The sequence below is a fragment of the Pelophylax lessonae genome (genome assembly GCF_965119305.1).
Source record: "Pelophylax lessonae genome assembly, chromosome: 1".
NCBI classification, from domain to species: domain Eukaryota; kingdom Metazoa; phylum Chordata; class Amphibia; order Anura; family Ranidae; genus Pelophylax; species Pelophylax lessonae.
This window is the reverse complement of record NC_138768.1, coordinates 114,328,538-114,349,997: the sequence shown is the minus strand read 5'-3', so window position 1 is coordinate 114,349,997 and position 21,460 is coordinate 114,328,538. Positions and strand designations below refer to the sequence as shown.

General features: G+C 40.3%; 1 protein-coding gene across 6 annotated transcripts in view; it reads left to right on the top strand.

Moving 5' to 3' along the window:
- MAST4 (microtubule associated serine/threonine kinase family member 4) overlaps window positions 1-21,460 on the top strand; it is a 933,584-nt gene that overhangs the window by 797,946 nt on the left and 114,178 nt on the right. For all 6 annotated transcript variants that reach the window (XM_082272235.1, XM_082272234.1, XM_082272236.1 and 3 more), the window contains 5 exons: window positions 848-1,057; window positions 7,032-7,133; window positions 10,407-10,539; window positions 16,252-16,319; window positions 19,352-19,437. In XM_082272235.1, the coding sequence (XP_082128361.1) occupies window positions 848-1,057; window positions 7,032-7,133; window positions 10,407-10,539; window positions 16,252-16,319; window positions 19,352-19,437 (599 nt within the window). The remainder of the gene's footprint in view (window positions 1-847; window positions 1,058-7,031; window positions 7,134-10,406; window positions 10,540-16,251; window positions 16,320-19,351; window positions 19,438-21,460) is intronic.

Genomic DNA, 21,460 nt, shown 5'->3' with positions numbered 1-21,460 from the left:
TTTTTTTTTCCAGGTTATACCTTCTATAGTAATGTCTTCTGTATTTTGCTGAGCTATAACAAAGACTATCCTTATTGCATCAGAAAAAAAAAGTCTTCTTCTCAAACACACTTACAGACTGCACTACTTTTGTGTCTACACAGTCACCATTTGACATCTGTATTAATCTAAACGTTCACACTTACAATATTATCATAGTGCAGTCTCATCCGCCAAAGAGTGCTTGATGACTTACAGGCATTCTCTCACTCAGGTTGTGAGGCCATCCTGTGTCTTGACATAGCTCAGTACTGATACTCAAGAAAATCAATGTCGTATTAGGATAACATGCACAGATTGTAATAATTGTGTTATTTTTCTGTTACTGGTCCTTCAACAGACTGGACACAGTTATCAGCACAAGCAAAAGACTGGTCATTCTCCAGAAAGGCCTTACAGCCCTATCATTCTCACATAGTTTCATTGACAGGGAGTGAATACAAGTAAATAGAAACACACACCCAAATGCCCATTCAGCCAGATATTACTTTTGAATACATATTGAATTTTGTTAAAATATTCTGAATTGAAATGGGTTCCTTCCTATACTTTCTAATGTGGTAAAAATAACTGACATCTGTAATGTGGTTGGTAGGGGCAACACAGATTGATCCTTTTTGAATCCTTTTAATATACATGTCCTGGTTAGTTTTAATGTTGGGTGACAATTGTGATATTATACTGTTCTGGCTTCAGTAGATTTAAATCTCATCTGCTTTTCAAGTCTGCAGCTGGGCTGTTCTACAGTATCCTTGAGGTTGACAGCATTGCCTATGAGACTTCTAAAAGAGTTTGTTGTTTTCCTCAGGCCACGGCTCAGATGGAGGAGAGGCTTCAGGAGATTATAACCAACTACAATCCTGACAGCGTGCTTCCACTTGCAGATGGCGTGCTCAGCTTCACCCACCATCAGATTGTGGAGCTGGCTCGAGATTGCCTGGACAAATCCCACCAGGGCCTCATCACCTCAAGATACTTCTTGGAGCTGCAGCAAAAGTTAGAGAAGTTATTACAAGAGGTAAAACTTTGATGCACCTAGGCCTTGTTTTAATGAGTGATGATAATCTGCTAAAAAATAAGATACCTGTATTCAATTCAGAACATTTGTAGTCCCATATAAAGCTGCCTGCTTTTTAGGTGTTACAACAAGCAACATTGACACTAAGGGCTATTTTATAAAGCCTTACAACAGCCATACCACTGCTTTTTGAAAGAAAAAGTCCCCTGGCACATTTATAACACATCTGTGTGCTTTACAAGTGTTACTAATGGGTGCAAATAAGTGTTTGGGGGGGGGGGGGGGTAGCTGTCACATGACTTTGCTCTTTTGGCTGTACGTCTCCTATGGATCACAGGAGTGCAGTTTGTTCTGTACTCCTGTAACCCATTTTCAGCAGAGCGGGCTGAAATCCGCTCTCTGCTAACGTCACAGAAGTCGATCCAGGCACCACGTCTTTCTGACCACGGAGTTGGGATCTCCAGGTGCCTGGACTGACACCTGGCTCAGCCTCTTAGTGAGCCTCTGAGAGCCTGAGCTTGCCGTTCCCCGCTCCTCCACAGCCTATTACTCCAGTGAGCGAGGAGTGGGCAGAGCAGATAGCTGCTGATTGACAGGCAGCAGCTCTTTGCTCGGGGACCTGTCAGAACCGAGCAATCAGCAGGGTTCGATCACTCACTGTGTGTTTTAAATGGGCCCCTGAGAGATTCTAGCCTTTTAGTTGCTTCAGTCAATGGATGTGCACTCTGTATTCTCTCTCACTTTTTTTTTTTTTAGCACCAGCCAAGGGAAAAAAATATCACACATGTAGCTTGTCAGCTATATCGTCAGGCTGTGGCTTGGGTCTCTATAATTACTGAGTGTAAGATTGTAAATCAGTCTTGAAATAAGAAATTATGGGTAAATTGCAAGTTTTGGATATATGCATCTCAGTTTTGTTTTATAAGGAAGTGGATGGACATAGGGATAGAAATTATAACCTCTAACTGCTGCTTGGGTGTTTGGTATCACATGCTATAGGTTTTGTAGCAATGGGCATGATGCTGCCAAGTGAGAATGAAGAGAATCAAGTATTGTATTCCAGTTTTTAAGGTTCAGGTATAGCTAGATGCTGCTGCTTTTTTTTTTTTGTAGTTAAATCTGACTTATTGTTTATATTTCTTCATAATTTTGACCAATTTGTTGGGAAAATTCTTCTTTTTACAAGCAGTACAGTAAACTGATAATTTTTAGCACATTTATGAAGAAGGAATCTTGTGGAAAAAAGCCGGATTACAGTGATCGTTGAACCAGTTGTGCACATACTATTGCATCTCTTTTCAGAAAGATTAGGGGGACTTGCTTGGAGAGAGATCCTGTCATGTCAACCTCCAGTGATAGGAAGCAGTAAGTGAGGGAAAATCTCCCTATTGGGATCATGGAAAGCTAGAAAAGCCTGATAAAAGGTTCTAACCCTGGTTCGCTTTATTGAACCCTAAAGCCTAGCACACACGGGCCGAATGTCGGCCGGCTTTGGCCGGTTCAAAAGAAACCAGCCGACATTCATCCCATGTGTATGGCTGCTGGTCCAACAGAAGCCTGTCCAAGGCTCCTGACCGAAAAAGGCCTGCCAACCGGCTCCTGATCAGCACTCTCAGCCAATGGCTGAGAGCATTGACCGGAGTGTTCTCGCAGGGGGCTGTCCCCCTGTCAGAACAAAGTAGCTCAGCAGAGGATATCGCTGCACTAACATCAGATGTTAGAAAAGTGGCTCTGACCTGGGCTATCAGTTTTTTTTCCATTCAACCCAGCGAGTTTAGGGAAATTCGTTTTGGCAGTAGTTAGCCTACTGTGTCTGTATATAGTACAATTTGTAGCTGAACAGCTTCCTCTCTTGCTCCCAGTTTCCTGTGTTTGTACCGAGGTGTAGGCATATGTAGTCCTCAGCCACTAGTTAATGGGCTGATTTTTTATTTTGCCCATACTGAGCAGATGGCTTTTAGATCCCCTTTCCTCAGGGTATCCATATAGTTATATATGCCCTGGGCAAAACCTATAATAAACTCTAAATTATAGAGTTAGTATACAGAATTATTAAGTATATAGAAATAATTGCATTTCAGATATCCTTTACTGCATTTTTTTTTTGTTTGCCCCTTATGATCTTTGGTGTTCATTTTCTCAGTGAAATCTTAAACGATATTACAAATGAGAGAAAATAATAGACACTATCTAACAAAGACCAAATAAACTTCCCTTCCATCTTCATTACTCTTCCCAGACACTTGGATGTTTAATTAGGTTATCTGTCTTATCCTTGGTTTAGGTTGATCTGTTCTTCGTATTCATTTTGAAACTAAAGAAAGCCTGAACATTTTCCATCCGCTGACCACTGTAGAGAGTTTAGTTTGATTCCAGCAATTTCATACTTGATGATGATAAATTAGATTCTGCTTCTTGAGGCAGAGCTGTGAAACAGTAATTTATTTTTTTCTTGTTCTGTGTTTATTATATTCCAAGACTTTCTACAATACATAACTTTTATCTTGGAGAAATATTTCTTCTAAAGTGTAAGTATGGCCATATACCAGTCATTTTTTTTTTTGTTGTTCAAGCAGAGGATTGAATGAAAGAAAATGACTTGATTCCTCCATGAACACATTCAGTGTGGATGGGGGAATCTCTCCCGCAGCTATATTGTATTTTGACAGTGGGGAGACTTTCCTGCCATCAGAATACACTCATCAGCACTACCGGCTATAGCTGGCAGCGCTGGTTGAGAGAGAACTTTTCAGCAGGCTGCTTGTACACAAGTCGACCAATATATCAACATGTGTACATCCAGCCTGTCCGTGCATAGATTGAAATTTGGTTGGTCCCTGCTTCGATCCATGTTTGGCTGGCTTAAGTGATAATTGGATACCTAGACAAAGCCTGAGATAGTTCGCAATGATACCCAAAGCTGTGGAAGAAAATTTAAATCTGAAATCTTGGCAACATCTACTTTGTCTTTATTCCTAAGCATTTCCTTTTGTGTGCACCTCACAACTCAAATTGTTTGTAGAGGTGTACCAGTGTGATATCTGGAAACAGTCAGGATATGTATGAGAGTGGCCATTTCTGATCTTTTGGTAAAGGTACTAACAGCAGGTCTGTCTTTCACTTCTTTACTTCACTACAAAGACTGTTGCTTACCTCCAGCAATTATACAGGCAATTAAATAAGAATGTAAAAAAATGGGTGAACCAACAAAACTGCGCAAATGAATGTGATATAAAAAATATTCATAAACGTGATTCAGGTGAAATCTCTTCCACTATACAAGCTGCCACATAAACGTAAAAAACGTGCTTAATGAAAAGTGGAAAATTGTAGCGCTCAACAAATATAAATCACAATAAATTCCAATGTGCAAAGATTGTGTAAAAAATGAAATATAAAGTCTCTAGTGTCCAAATCAATTGGGTCAAACAAACAGCCAATATCAGAAAAAGAAAAAGCCGAAACGATGGAGCATTCATGAACCAAGTCATAGATAGGGAAATGACAAGACAGGCTCTCATGGTGCAGTATTACTCATAGAGAATCATTTTATTAAATGCTGCATCGTTTTGGCTTTTGCACTCATGCCTGTGAGAGAGTGGGATGTACAAGCTCGAATTGATGTGGATCACTAAGCGTGTTTGACCCCCTATAATTAAGGGGTCCAGTGGCTCTGGTAAGCGGTACCTTTACATTTCACTGGGTGATCGTGTGGAGGTGAAGACTTTTTTAAGAATCACTCCTATCAAGTCTATGTTTCTGATATTGGCTGTTTGTTTGACCCAATTGATTTGGACACTAGAGACTTTATATTTAATTTTTTACACGATCTTTGCACATTGGAATTTATTGTGATTTATATTTGTTGAGCGCTACAATTTTCCAATTAAATAAGAATCCCCAACTTGAATATTGGTCCCTAATCAGTGACTAGATAGTAAAAGTATATTTTAAAGCACATTTTAGTATGATCCATCTTTTTTTTAAACACACTACAAGTACAGAAAAAACTGTTGATGTGCCAGAAATATAGTGTAAGATGTAATTTTGGCTCTCTATTTCAAAACATATGTCAGCCCTGCCTACTTCATTTGTAATGGACTATAAGAACACAAACCTTTCCGCATCTCCCTTCTCAAATATTTCCATAAGGCTCCTTTCACATGGTCTGCTGTCCGGTGCGGGCCGTTCCCTGCTCAGCGGGGATCAATCCGCCGATCCCCGCTATGCAAGCGGGTGACAGCTCCGTCTTCACTCTGTGTGCGGAGAGGGAGGTGTCAGAGCCCTGCTGCTCTCTATGGGGGAATCGGATTAGAACGGACCGCCTGTCCGTTCTCATCCGATCCCCTGGACGGATGGAAAATAGGGTTTCCATCCGTCCGGATTTCATGGACAGTATCGGATGCGGATGGCAGCAGGTGTCAGCGGACATGTCACCAATGACATCCGCTGCCCCATAGGGATGCATGGAGGATCCGATCAGGTCCGCCTAAAAAAACTGACAGGCGGATCTGATCGGATCGTTTGTGTGAAAGGGGCCTAAGACCCCTTTCACACAGGGAGTCCGTTCAGATCCGCCTGTTAGTTTTTTGGCGTATCTGAACGGACACCCCATGCATCTCTATGGGGCATCGGATGTCAGTGGAGACATGTCCGCTGACATCCGATCCGTCAAAACCGGACGAATGGAAACCCTATTTTCCATTCGCCTGGTAGATCGGATCGGATGACAACGAACCATCCGATTCCCCCATAGAGAAGCATGGGGACCTGACAGCTGTGTCTCCGCACACAGCGCAGAGACACAGCGGTCACCCGCCTGCTCAGTGGGGGATCGGCGGATCAATCCCCCGCTGAGAAAAACGGAGTCAGCCTGACGGATTCCATGTGTGAAAGGGGCCTTACTCTTCCTTGTGTCCAGGCAGAAAGCATGGGAAGTTATCGCTTTCCAAGATCTCCGGCAAAATCAACAGATTTTTCTTTTTTTTTCTTGCAACAGCTATAACAAAAGTGGACCAAGAGGAAGCAAATATGTGAAGTTCAGTGTTGGGGTTTTCATACACCTGAAGTATGTTTGTTGTACCTTTTAGAAAAGGCATGTACAGGCATCAGCCCTGCTAGTGTTTGTTAGCGTTGGGAGATTGCAATCTGAGGAAACTGGTTGTATAAGATAAGATGATATTGTAGATAACTTTATAAAGTTTCATTAAGAAACCCTGCTGGACAGAGATGTTACCAGATTTTGAATTCATTGAGTGACATGTCATGACAGTGTCACGTTTATAAAATGAACATCTCTAGTACTGGATAGCATAAAGTAAGCTAGCTTTATAAGAGAATATTACTATTGATATTCACTAATTGAAGTGCTCTGTTTAACTTGCAGAATACCCTGAAATAATCAAACTACTAATTTGATGAAACTCACTGTAGAGTATCCCTGCTGCAGCTGTACGCACGCATGTTTTTTTGTGGCAGGAATCCGTTATTTGCCTGAAGGTTTTTGGCCAAGGAGAAAATTAAGGAGCAACACATAGACATATGAACATAAAGGCTATACAGAGGGTGTCTCCCTAATCACAGGTCTCATCCTTAGGGCTGCAAAGTGTGGTGAAGACCTGTGTGGAGCCTATGTGACCAGTTAAATACCTTAAGTTGTAAAGTCTGCTTTATTGCATGAACTGGGGGGGTTGCAGGACCACCTTGCAAGGACATGGGGGGATGTGTTTTTTAGTGGAAGTCAATGCAAGCCTATGTGTTGGTTTTATCAGAATCATGTTAATATGGAAAAAATAGCCTGTGTTTATGCATATAGTATCCTGTTTTGTTAAGTTCAGTATAGAATAAGGAACTGACCATGCACGGTTCTGTATGTGCTCACAGCAAACAAAATAAAATCATTACAAAAGGTGCAGAAACATTTCTTTAGTTTATATAAATGTGATTATTTTTTTTTTTTCTATGGTTTTCATAGGCTCAAGATCGATCAGAAAGTGGGGAATTGGCTTATATCAAACAATTGGTCCAGAAAATCTTAATCGTTATTGCACGCCCAGCAAGGTTACTGGAATGCTTGGTAAGCATCGGGATTTATAACTTTTTTTTTTTCTACATTAACGGATATTTGTAACAATGTTATTTAAGCTGTGAGAAAATACACAGGTTTTCCTCATACTGGCTCATCTCATAGAGAGCTCTGTTCCAAATTATAAATAATTATACTCTCAATACTTTGCTATTAGAATATAAACATTCATGGACAACTACCATGGAGAAGCGCAGTGATGGTCAGCTTAAAGCCGAAGTAAACCCATCCATTTAATAGCTTCAGAAAACAGTTAACTGTCAAACCATCCAATGGCTTGTGTCATAACTTATCACGTGCAACATCATGGCAATTGTAGATTAAACAGAGGCCAAGATGGCAGCTTCCTTGGTTGAAGACAATTGGAAGGTTTACTTCCACTTTAATAGATATTGGGAGACTCGGGTGTGACCCCTGAAATCCCGAAGGGGAGGAACATAATATTAGGCTTGTCCTAATGCTATAGATAGCTTTCAAATACTGTCATACTAGAGTAGATAGTTAGAGATTTCAGATATGATACCAGAGTGGTTAGAGACGCAACAGTGGCGGAACTACCAGGGTCGAAACAAACACACTTGCATCTGGTCCCTGGAGTTCTGCCACTGTGGGGGGGTCCTTAAGTTCCGCTACTGTGGGGGGGTCCCTCCTCTTCTATCACTGCGAGGGAAGGGGGTGGTGACTGCAAGAGGAGGGGACTTGTCTATTTAGGAGAGACTGTCAGTGCAGGCTCTGAGTCTGAGCTGTATAAAAGAGACACTCTCAGCTCAGAGTACTGCTGATAGGCAGCATTGATAAGCACTGATAGGGGACATTGATTGGCAGTGATAGGCGGCATTGGTGAGCACTAAGTGGCACTAATAGGCGGCATTGATGAGCACTATTAAGTGGGTCTGATAGGCAACATTGATGGGCACTAATAGGGGGCATTGATGGGCACTGATTGGCAGCATTGATGAGCACTGATCGATGGCAGAGATAGGCAGCATTGATGGGCACTAATAGGGGGGCATTGATGGGCACTGATAGGTGGCATTCATGAGCACTAATAGGAAGCACTGATAGGCATCACTGATGGAGCTGCACTGATAATCAGGACACTGATGATCAGAACCCTGATTATCAGTGTAAACAATGTACTGGCAGCCTTGCTGGTTAACGGCTCTCCTTTCCTCACACAGACACCGTGTGGGAAGAAAGGAGTGCCGATAACTGCCAAGTCTGTTCACATGTGATCAGCTGATCACATGGTAAAGGGCCACTGTGATTGTCCGAAGAACACAGCAGTCACAGAGCATGCTGGATGCGCGCCCCAGGAGGGAATGTGGGAGGCAGGATTCTGGGGGGGGGGGGATGTCCATGGAGGCCCTCTTAGAACTGAAAACCCAGAGCTCGGATGGAAAGGGGGGGGGGGGGTTCAGGGGAGCCCTTCATGGTTTCTTGCATCGGGGGCCCTGAAGGTTCTAGTTACGCCTCTGAGACGCAATACATATTATGAGACTGCTTGATATCATAGCTATTTTATTCCCTATATAAATCAATGTGCCCACACTTGTGCTCTTTACAAATACCTTACAAATTACTAGTACCACATTTCATATTCTTCTTGGCAAGATCTATTATAAAGAGAAAACAATTTATCAAAAAAGCTAGGGGAATGGACAGAACAGGAAAAGTAATAAAGTGGGAATGAAATTAACAAAACCAATAAACAAGCAGAAGCCAATGTAATTCATTTTTTCCTACATTGATCCTAAATAAGTGCCTAAGTTAGTAAAAGATGGGCAACTGTCTGCTTGAGCCTGATGGCCGCACCAAAAGTACCAAAGGGCTGCAGATTTTTGCACTAGGGAAATAGAGGGGGCATGGTCATTTTTGTTGTCTGCTGCAATGTGTCACTGTGCCCCGATGTATACCAGCCAAGTTTAGGACATGTACCGTGGGTGGTGTGTGTCCACTCATTGGAAGACCTTAAACTAAAGTGAATTAAAGGGAATCTATTAACTCTTTAAGTAACTTATTCAAGTGAATGTTTAAGTTTCACATAAATAATGCTATTAATGTTTGTTTATTGTTCCTATTACCATTTATTAACCCCTTCCTGCTCATAGTACGTCATATGACATCTTGGGCTTTGAGTGGTAATATCGGAATGATGCCCCTGCCACCCTCTGTGCAATCCTATTACTAGGGTCTTTGCTAAAAAAAAAAAAAGAATATATAATTTTTGGGGGTTCTAAGTAATTTTCGAGCAAAGAAATGATGGTTTTTACATGTAGGAGAGGAGTGCCAGAATTGGATTGGGCTCGTAGTGGTTAAAGTATGTAATTGGCAGCCATGGGTAAATGTGACATTAAAGTTCGCATTAATAAACCAATTTGTGTACTTTATGAAAATATATATATATATATATATATATATATATATATATATATATATTTTTTTTTTTTTTTGAGTCATTAATGTACCTTTGTCAATTTTCCATAAAACAGGAAAGGATAAGTAAACCTAAACAAAAATGTAATATATTGTGGCTTACCAGTCCTTAGATTTGGCAACTGCATTAGTTGTAATTTTCTGTGTTAAAACATTTTCTGCAAATACAGAAAATACCTGTTGATCTTAGCAGTAATGTTAAGTGTCCTTGTCACTTCCCGTGAGCTTAACAAAAAGCACAAACAAGGTTATATTTCTTTTGTAAACTACTAATTAAATCGCTATTGCCATATATGCAGTGTAGGAGTGAACAAAGCCACCTAAGGACTGAAAGTGTGTTTTTTGCAGGATTAAAAGGTACAAATAAAGGAAAAAAGTCTTAAAAAAAAAAAAAAACGAAATCTAGAACCTTATCTAAAGATTGGTAAGCTGCAATATATTTTTTGGTTTTAGGTTAACATACTCTTTACCTTGAGAACAGAAAGTGTCTGCCTCAGTGGGCTTTAGGGGACATTCTGCTGAAATCAGTGCCTTGATTAGCTGCTGGATTTCTCAGATGGTCAGTATCCATTGGAAAGAAAGAGATACACATTTATGTCCTAAACTAAACAAACATTACTTTGATTCACTGAAGCTAAATCTGTAGATTGATGGAACATGCAGCTTGCAATGTCTCCATTATAAATTAACTCGAATAACAAGACAGTACATCTTGGTGTTGGAATTTTATCATGCAAGAAGCTGAGTGTTAAATAACAGTAGGTATGACTTATTAATCTTTGGAAAGTATGCACATTTCAATGTTTGTGTTTATATTATTTATACAAGGAATTTGATCCTGAGGAATTTTATTACCTCTTGGAAGCAGCTGAAGGCCATGCTAAAGAGGGACAAGGCATTAAAACAGATATACCAAGATATATAATAAGTCAGCTGGGACTGAACAAAGATCCCCTTGAAGGTGAGTTGAATATAAATTAAAACACATAGTAATGTAACCCAACTTAGGATTCTGTGAAATGAATAATATCTATGTGTTAATGCTTGAGTAAAATACAATTTGTTACTAAACGCAATAAGGTTTGTTTTCAAGGAGTTTCCAAAAATTCAGCCTTATGTGGAAAAAAAAAAAGATTCTCACAGTACTTTATGCTGGCCTTTGTTAGGAAAAACAGTTCAAATTAAACTCGTACTCTCTGCCCCTTACAACACCCCTAAAGTGAATGTATTTTATGCATGTGACAAAGCAACCGGATCATATCCTCCCTCATACCCCCACACGTACCTCTCCTTGTCTTTGCTGATTCTCTTTTCTGCTGCCAGAGCATGTTACTCTCTCCCCTTTCTCCCATAATACAGCTCTGAGTGCTTAAACGGTCAGTCTCCAGGCTCCAACTTTGTCACATGGAGGCAGGTAGAGAGTTTTAAGATTTGTGTAATCCCCAATGAAATGCGCTTTGAGCTGCGTTGAGTATTGACATATCACATATAAAAAGGGATGTACACAAAATAACCCAAGTCTGAGTAGTCTACTTATACATTAGGTATGTACTTCACTATAAGACCAACAAAGGGGAAGAGAGCCACAAATGGCTAGCAACCTCTGATAGTCTGAGTTTAATGTGTAAAGAATAGAGAACGGGGGTGGAGCGGGGGGGGTGATGGAAGGGAAAGAAGAGGTGGGCAGGATAAGTTTTCCAACTCCACAGGCCCATACCACTCAATGTGCACATAAATTCATGCCAGTAGAACCATTTTTTCTTCAGGAATTTTTACGGCGGCTTGGTTGAGACCAGGTTCTACATTATATTGATTTCCCCAACCATGGCTAATCATAGGGCAGTTGTCAGTTTCCAGCAATCAGAAATACAGATTTTTGGCCGCATTAAGGAGCTATGGTAAAAATGAGCATGTGTAGTTCTTTCTGGGTATGGTATGGTGATGCAAGAGAAATCAGGCTGGTTTGGAATGTCTGTGAATTTGTGTTATTTGCCGAACCATAGATCAAAACATTTGGAGCTTGTCACAAGTCCAAAACATATGCAGACTGTGCCTAATGGCCTCCTCGCAACTCCAACAGATGTCTGATGATTGTGGAAAAATTTTGTGAAGCCAATGAGGGGTAAGATACCACCTCGTCAGGATCTTACATTTTTTTTCCCTCATGTTTGGTGAATATGGAAGCCTTGTCTGGGAAAAAGAGTATATGGTTTTTGAAGTTCCTAAGGGGTGGCATTAATGAGATTGTTCATAAGAGCAAAGAGATAAGAGAGTGCCTAATGGGAGTGGAGGATATGCATTTCTGTTCAAGGGATGTAAAGGCTTTAGCGGGAGGGAGAGAAGTAAGGAAATGTAATAATTGGGCTTTCTGATATAAAAATCTAGATTATGTACGTAACTGGGGATGTATATTATGTGTCATTTTTCCATAGAGGGCTAAATGGTGGACTATAAGGACATAAGCATTTATTAATGCCCAGAAGTGGGGGTCCTCTATTCCCGGTCTAAAAGATGGTTTACCTTAAATTGAAAAAAGAGGCGAGGGAGAAGGTAGGTCTCTGTATTCACTGCCAATGGTGGAGTGAGACCTAATCTCTATTGGAACTCTGTCAGTGCATGAAGGTTGTCTGGGAGTGGTATAGTGCACATGTTTTGATTTGAATGTGAGTTTGGTGGAAACACTCTGAGAAGATGTTTGCGACAGTCCTATCCTTGGTTTAGTAGGCTAACGATATTTTAGATATATTTAGTGGATGTTTGCGCTTATTTTATTCACTATATAGTATAGTGGAGGCCGCGTGTTCTATCCTCGCGCATTGACTGACTGTGCTATGGCAGTACCAGTCAATAACTCTGGTTAGATGACAGTCTGCTTGAAAGCAGACAAAGTCTGGTAGAGCTACGCCCCCAAAGGGTTTAGAAAGACGTAAGCTCTTTAGGTTCTGCCCAATGATTCTGGTAATTGTAGTTCTGCAAAACCTGGAAAGCCACACATTGCAAGCATCTGTTTCTATGTGTATGCTAACACTGATACTAAGGTTTTTCTTACAATTGTAAAACATTGTAAAAACTTGGGTAAATGCTTTTGTAACTTTATAAGTGATCAATAAAAGTCTTGTGTAGCAGTGAAATGGAAGCAGTGTGAAATGGCTGGATAAAAAGCCAAAAGCTAATCTTGTTTCTAGAGCCTTAGATAGTTTATGAACAGCATTGGGATGCCACAACTGTTGTTGAACAAAATTGCTTTAAAATTATTATTTTTTTTTTTTTTGTTAGCAGCTGAGCATTATTACCTTCACCAGTAGAGCAGGAGAGCAGAGCTTCATCTCTTATCTGCTAAATTGTTGCCTTTTTCATGTTTGCAAACATATACACTGAAGGGTATCCACGCTGGCAGCTCAAGACCTGAACCAGCGGCAGCTGCCTTCATGGTGACCAAATATTCCTAATAGAGTAGTCACGCATGAATTACTGGCTGATAAAAGCACATGAATAGACTGTGCCTTGAAAGCAGGACAACAGAAGATTCATCATCGGCTAGATACCAGTACATTTCTCAGCTGTTCCCTCGAGGAAGATTCCTTTTTTTTTCTCCCCGTGGCGCCTAAATTGTCATTTTTACCTCTTTTCTCTGCCTCCGAAACGCTACTTTTTAAGAAATGGATGAAATCAATGACATAAAATAGGCAGATGTTTATTGGCATTTAGATGAGTTTTAAAAATCTCTTCAGGCGTTTCAAAATGGTTCCCGGGATTCTTGCGTTAAGTGCTGACTCCGGGATTCATTCCATTAATACCTACTGTTTGCAGAAATTATGTCTTTCCAAGATAGCTGATATGGGGCAAGCTTTCTTTTTTGAAACTGTATTTTATTTATTTTTTTACCTTTTGCATTGTGATATTAGCTGTTTTTCAAGATCAATGTCAATAATAATCAGATCTTTAGAGATTGTATTAAAAGCTCTTGAACAAACTCTGTCCATTTCTTTCTATATAGAAGGCATGTCAGACACCAAAGTGGTTTGCAGAAGTGTTGCATTAGATCTAATTTGACACGTTTGCTAGGGAGATAAAATTAGATGTCATGTGAGGCCTTATGGTAGTCTGAGTTTTCCAGCCTAGAAAAAAAATACACACCCCTAGCCTTCGTTCTATTACCAGGGCTGGGTTTACCACAATGGCACTCACGGGCCATTGTCTAAGACAGGCAGGGTCGTAGGGGGCACCAGCAAGCCTCATTATTTACACATATTTTCTTTCTCTACAGTTCTTTCCCCATCACGTGACAATTTTTTTAAAAGCCCAACTCGAACTGAATCCGTTCTGAATAGAGCGGTTATGTTTTAGAACCTCTGACAGGTTTTTATTGCTATGTGAGTCTGCATTTGGAGATATTCCCTTTTTTTCCCTGTGATACCAGGACATAAATCAGGGGGGTGGAGTCACTAAGAAGGTGCATACTACAATAAAAACCCCCAAAAATGTATGAAATTTCTCTGCTTTTTAAAAAAAAAAAGCAGTTTTTATTATTTCCTGTGCCTTTAATCTGCTATAGCCCTATCTGGAAGACTATGGTGCTCTCAACTCCAGTCTCTGAGGGATTAGCCAGTCCTACAGCTTGCATATAAATTTGGCACAATTTCTGACTTCAGGTCCTCTGCTCTTGTGCAGGTCACGGTCACCCCCACACCTGTATGACCTCCATCTCAGGGCGACTCACTACACATACACATGCCATTTTTATCTACACAAGTGCACAGTCAGCTGGTACCTCTACTTCCTACCTTTTTGACAACACAACACAGCCCAGCCATCTCTAGACATTCTGGGCTCCTGCTGCCTATAGTGACTGGTCACAGTGCTCTTAACCCTTTTTGCTGTACAGTACAGGTTGTGAGTACCTCTGTTAGGTTATTCTCACTACACAAAACAGATCAAAGGTTAAAGGGAAATGGGTCTGCAGGCCTTACCAGCTAGCACTCCAAGGTGGGGGGTTCTGTAGCATCTCCCCTTATGGTCCTGATTCTGATATTCCTAACCACTGTCCCCAGTCTTAGTCACTGCCCTCTTCAGAGGCTTCCTTTGCGCCTTCAGCCACACCCTCCTCCTCCTGATTACCAAGGGTGGAATGTCAAATATCCTGGATGAGACACTTTTCGGTGCATATGTGAAAGGATCTTTTGGCTCAAGTGTTGGTCTGTGTTACTTCCATGCAAGAAGTGCCTTGTGATGATGCCCTTTTGAAGGGAAACATGTATTTGGCAACTCCTTAGACACTTACATCAAGGAAGTCACAGGCATGACCCTCTTGCCCAAGAAGAAGAAGGTTAAAGCTTCTGCTCCATGAGAGCTCCTGAGATGAAAGAGAGTTCCTGAGGCTAAGAGCTATATATTTTGTAACATCCACTTCTTGCTCCCCTCTTTATAGTGACTCGGTACCCGCTAGTTAGTGTTTTTCCTTTTTTTTTTTTTTCTCCAGTATGTTTATGACCACTACATTTCTATTTCGGTCTTCCGCCACACTATATGCTACAGGATATACTTGTTGTAGAGGCTACTGCCTACGGTTTACGGACATCTTATATTGCTGTACCTGGAAAAGAGAGAAATGAGGCGCAAACACCTAGTGAATTACCCGTGGTCACTGTTTGTAAAATTTTAATAAAATGCCAAATGCATACTCACAGACATGAAGATAATAAAATTGTGTTACAAGAATCCACCATACATGAACTGGAACATGTCCTTGAAGTCAGGACCACTAATGCGTTTCGGGAGTCAAGCCCCCTTCCTCAGAGTATAAAGGCTACATCATTGTGCAATACATTGTGTGGCATACATCATGTGCAATATTTTATATTTACTTAATTCTTTGCTTTTATAAGATATTTGCATGTGGTGTGCTATATTCCTAAAAGTACTGTAATATCATATCTCCATATGCCTATTTATTATCTGTAGTTCACTATATATTAAGAGTTCTTGGCCACTGTGGTATCATGTAAGGTGTGGGGGGGGGGGAGTGGTGATTAATAGGGATTTGTGTTCGGGGAGGGAAAAAAGATTTGTGCTAGGAGGGAGAATTTGGGGGAAATTTGTGCTGGGAGAGGGAATTGAAAGCGTTTGGGGGGGGGGGGGGTTGTGTACTACGTGCGAAAATGTCATGGGTATTTGTGCTGAGTGAGGTGATTTTTTTTGGGGGGGGGTGACTTTTGAGCTGGGGAGACTTGGGGGATGGGGGGGGGGGAGAGATATGTGCTAAGAGAAGGGATTTCGGCAGGGGGGCAGATTTGTACTGGGAGGAGGAGGGGTTTATGCTTACGGGGTAAGCATGCAGATTAGTGCTTAGTGGTGTTTTTGTGGGGGTATTGTATTTGGCATGTATGCCCTAGGCTCTAGATGGCCTTGTCCTCTCACTGTAAGAGGCTATGATTTTAACTTGTGCATTTACCATCTATGCATTGAAGATGAATGAAAATGTGGCCCAGGTGTATCTTACCAAACTGACAGTAAATAACCTGAAGAATTTCTTGTTGCATTTTTTACTAAAGTTGTGAGGCTTTAAACTGTTTTTAGCTCTGAATTTCAGTTGTTTACCACTGTATTGTGTATTCCTATATGTCTGTATAGTGTGTCTAAACCTACATTCTACTTTTCTCTTCTTCTGTTTTAGAAATGGCCTTGTTGGCTACTTATGATAGTGGTACAGTGGAAACTCCCGAAACAGATGAATCTATCAGTGTAAGTGTTTCAAACGAAAATTGTATTTGCCAGGTTAATAAGAAATATTGTATATATATATCTGCCATATATTGTATTCCCAAAACTTCTTTAATGAGAGGTGGAGAATGATTTACTTTGATAGTTTACAAATCCCATGGCTAGCCACTCCCTTTGCATCCTCTGTAATGGAAAATAAATGGAAATCCCTGTAGGTAGGTGGAGATGAGATCTTGCCACTGGGCAGATAACTGATAAATATAAGAGTCTAGTGAAATAGGTGCCATGTGCCTTATGGCCAAACATTTGTGGAAATTTACAATTTTATATTCGCCTGCTAGACATCTAATTTCAAAACTTTCATAAGTATAGAACTGACCCTATCCTTGCTATAATAACAACCTTCATTCTTCTGGAAGACATTCCAAGAGGTTTTGAAATGTGTCTAATGCCTCGTACACACGCAACGATTATCAGCCGACCGATCGGCCGTCTTTTGTCCAGTGTTGTTGTGTTGGTTGAAATGTGCTCTAGACTGCGCACAAATTTTCTCGGCCAACAAAAACCAACTTCACAAGTGATGTCATGTGATGGTTTACTTTCCGTGTGTTTTTTTCTTCTCTGAGCATGCCCAGTCTTGCTCATCAGATTTTTGTCTGCCGAAATCTGTACTGACTGACGAAAAATCAGCCGTTGTGTTGTCAGCCAACAAAAATTTTATAGCCTGCACACCAGATTTTATTCGGCCGAAAAGTCTGAGTCGGTTGTCGAAAGCATCATACTAACAAGCCAAAATTGGCCGATCGGACGTTGGCCGAAAATTCACGGCCAACTATCAACGCGTGTGTACGAGGCATTAGGGAATAAGTGACCATTCATCCACAGAGTGGGGTTGATTTACTAAATTTGGAAAGTGCAAAATCTAGTGCAACTCTGCAGAGAAACCAATCAGCTTCCAGCTTTTTTGTTAAATCGTAATTAAACAAGCTGAAGTTAGAAACCAATCAGCAACTACACACAGCTGTACCAAGATTTTGCACTCTCCTCTTAGATAATCAATCCCAGCGTTTATAATGTCAGAAACTTATGTTGGGTGAGGAGACCTAGCTCACATTCCACTTCATTGTAAAGGTGTTCTGTAGGTTTGGGTTTAGGACAGTGTAGACCATTCAAGTTCCTCCACACCAGATTTATCAAACCATGTCTTTATAGATTCGCCATTGTCAAACAAATTCAATGATTTGGAGGGGTCTCCATATAGTTCAATTAACATATAAGCTAAACAGAAATAACAGTCAGCAAATGTTATTTTTTAGCAACTTATACTGCAATGTATTTCGTTTCCAAAAAAGTTGTGATGCTGTGTAAGATTTACATAAAAACAAAATGCAATGATTTGTGAATCTCATAAACCCATATTTTATTCACAATAGAAAAAATATCAAATGTTTAATCTGAGAAAATGGACCATTTTATTAAAAAAATAAAAATAAAGGTAATTTTGAAATTAATGGCAGCAACACTTCTCCAAATTTGGAACAGGACCATGCTTACCACAATGTAGCATCCCCTATTGTTTTACAACGACACTCTACAAACATCTGAGAACTGAGGAGACCAATTTGTGGAGTTTTGGGAGAGGAATGTTGTCCCATTCTTGCCTGATTAAGGATTCTAACTACTCATTAGTCCTGGGTCTTCATCTTATTTTTCATTTTTAGATGCTCCAGGACGCGGCACCCATGGTTGCCAAAAAGCATGTTAAATTTTGATTTGCCTGACCACAGACTCTTTGCAACAGACTATTTTAAATGAGCTTTGGCTCAGAAAAGACAGCAGCATTTCCGGGTCATGTTCAGATGAGGCTTATGCTTTGCATGACAGAGCATTTACTTGCATTTTTGGATGACGTTGTGAACTGTGTTCCCAAACAGTGATCTTTGGAAGCATTTCTGAGCCCATGCAGTCTTCTCCATCACAGAGTCATGCCAGTTTTTAACACAATGCCGTCTGAGGGCCCAAAGATCACAGGCATCCAATACTGTGTTTCAGCCTTACCCCTCGGACACAGAGATTTTCCCAGATTTCTGGAATCTTTTGATAATATGTACTGTAGGTGATGGTATTGGCATTGGTATGCAAGGATTTTTGCTTCCAAATTCTAATATCTGGAAAAATCTTATCCCACTAGGGAAAAAGACAAAAAGAAGGACATTTGCTGGTACGCAAGTTAATCAAATTCAAACATTTTATTTACAAAAAATTTAAAGAAGGTTAACATTAAAAATAGGGGCTAAACATTCCTAATTATACGGTTACAACTTCCTTATTGCAATGATATCCAAAAAATAGTGCATAACTTCAAAGTAACAGGCTGAAAAGGTCAATGTGTTTCGAGTGAGTGCTTCCTCAGGACCTTAGTATGCCTTCAAGGAAGTGTAACCTAACTAAAGAAACCTATGTTAGATACATACAATACATATTGTTAAATAAATACAACCCTGCATCATTGTACACTTACATGTCCCTATAGAGCACATAATAAATAACTGGTGGCAGCTCACAAGCCCAAGCAATACAGATGAAATATGTAGATCAATGTAGTCCATTACGGGTAATACTATAAATATAAGCTTGATGTGGCAGTAATTAGAGGATGTAAGGGAGAAGCAACATTTTTCAAATTTACTATGCTGATTAAACGGCACCGACAACAAAACTTACTAGAAAGTATATAAGGGTGTCTGTCCAAACACAGCTGGTAGAAGTGCATTTATCATAAGAAGAGGTTGTGTCAAGATGACAGGAGGGTAGCTAGATTTCCTAAAATTATACATTTTCTCAGTTTAAACATTTGATGTTTTCTACTTTCTATTGTGCTATTGTGAATAAAATCTGGGTTTAAAAGATTTATAAAGAATTTCATTCTGTTTTTATGTAGGTTTTACACAGCATGCCGACTTTGTTGGAATTGGGGTTGTTTTCAGAACTGCTACATAGCATAACTTTGTCGCTGTTTGCAACCTGTGTTTTAACAAACTGTTCTTTTCCAGAGCTCAAATCGGTCACTGAAAATGAGAAGAAAACCTTGTGAATCTGATTTTGAAACAATGAAACTGATCAGCAATGGTGCTTATGGGTATGTTCTGTAATAGGCTATGACTATACTTTTTAAGTTAAAAATAGGAGGTTTTCTGTTTTTGCAATGTGCCCAACTTGACATGGTCAGTATTATGTAAAGGTATGTTGTTCCAGTTTCTTTTATTTCAGCTGCTTTCTGACTAAAAATCTCATGTTAACCACAGACAACCTATGACTAGTTTAAAAAAAAAAAAAAACTTTTATCAGAAGAAAATATGCTTGTTAAAGTGTTAGGTCTTGCCTGCCCAGTAGGCACATGGAGTGAGGGGAAAAAATATTTATTTGATCCCCTGCTGATTTTTTACGTTTGCCCACTGACAAAGAAATCATCAGTCTTTAATTTTATTGGCGGGTTTATTTTACCAATGAGAGAGAGAATAACAACAAAAATATTCAGAAAAACGCATTTCAAAAAAGTTCTAAATTGATTTGCATTTTAATGAGTGAAATAACTATTTGACCCCTTTGCAAAATATGACTTAGTACTTGGTGGCAAAACCCTCGTTGGCAATCACAGTGGTCAGACATTTCTTGTAGTTGGCCACCAGGTTTGCACACATCTCCGGGGGGATTTGGTCCCACTCATCTTTGCAGATCTTCGCCAAGTCATTAAGGTTTCGAGGCTGACGTTTGGTAACTCGAACCCTCAGCTCCTTCCACATATTTTCTATGGGATTTAGGCCTTGAGACTGGCTTGGCTACTCCAGGAACCTTAATGTGCTTTTTCTTGAGCCACTCTTTTGTTGCCCTTGCTGTGTGTTTTGGGTCATTATCATGCTGGAATACCCATCTACGACCCATTTTCAATGCCCTGGCTGAGGGAAGGAGGTTCTCACCCAACATTTGACAGTACATGGCCCCTTGCATCGTCCCTTTGATGCCGTGAAGTTGTCCTTTCCCCTTAGCGTAAAAACACCCTCAAAGCATAATATTTTCGCCTCCATGTTTGACGGTGGAGATGGTGTTTTTGGGGTCATAGGCAGTGTTCCTTCTCCTCCAAACACAGCAAGCTTTGGCATCAACTAAACTCGATTTTGGTCTCATCTGCTTACAACACTTTCACCCAGTTCTCCTCTGAATCATTCTAAAATTCATTAGCAAACTTCAGACAGGCCTGTACATGTGCTTTCTTGAGCAGGGGGACCTTGTGGGCACTGCAGGATTTCAGTCCTTCACAGCATAGTGTGTTACCAATGGTTTTCTTGGTAACTATTGTCCCAGCTGCCTTGAGATCATTGACAAGATTCTCCTGTGTACTTCTGGGCTGATTCCTCACCGTTCTCATGATCATTGAAACTCCACGAGGTGAGATCTTGCATCGAGCCCCAGACCCAGGGAGATTAAAAGTTATTTTGTGTCTCTTTAATTTGTGAATAATCGCACCAACTTGTCACCCTCTCACCAAGCTGCTTGGCGATGGTCTTGTAGCCCATTCCAGCCTTGTATAGGTCTACAATCTTGTCCCTGACATCCTTGGACAATTCTTTGGCCAGGCCATGGCGGAGAGATTGGAATCTGATTGATTTCTTTTGTAGACAGGTGTCCTTTATACAGGTAACAAGCTGAGGTTAGGAGCACTCCTTTTAGGAGAATGCTCTTAATCTCAGCTCATTACCTGTATAGAAAACCTGGGGGCCAGAAATCTTGCTGATTTATAGGGAATCAAATACTTATTTCACTCATTAAATGCAAATCAATTTCTAACTTTTTTAAAATGTATTTTTCTGGATACTTTTGTTGATGTTCTGTCTCTCACTGTTAAAAAAAAAAACCCACCAATAAAATTATAGACTGAACATTTCTCCATGGGCAAACGTACATAATCAGCAGGGTATCAAATACGTTTTCCCCTCACTGTAGACATGTTTTCTTGTATACAATGCACTTCTAAGGATACACTGCAGACAGCACCAGAGTTGGTCCTTGAGTAAGCAGTATAAAGTTGTTTAAAGTGGAGTTCTGGGCAGGCTGGGTTTTTTTTTTTTTTAGCTAAAAATGCCCCTAGAATAGTCAGGGCTTGT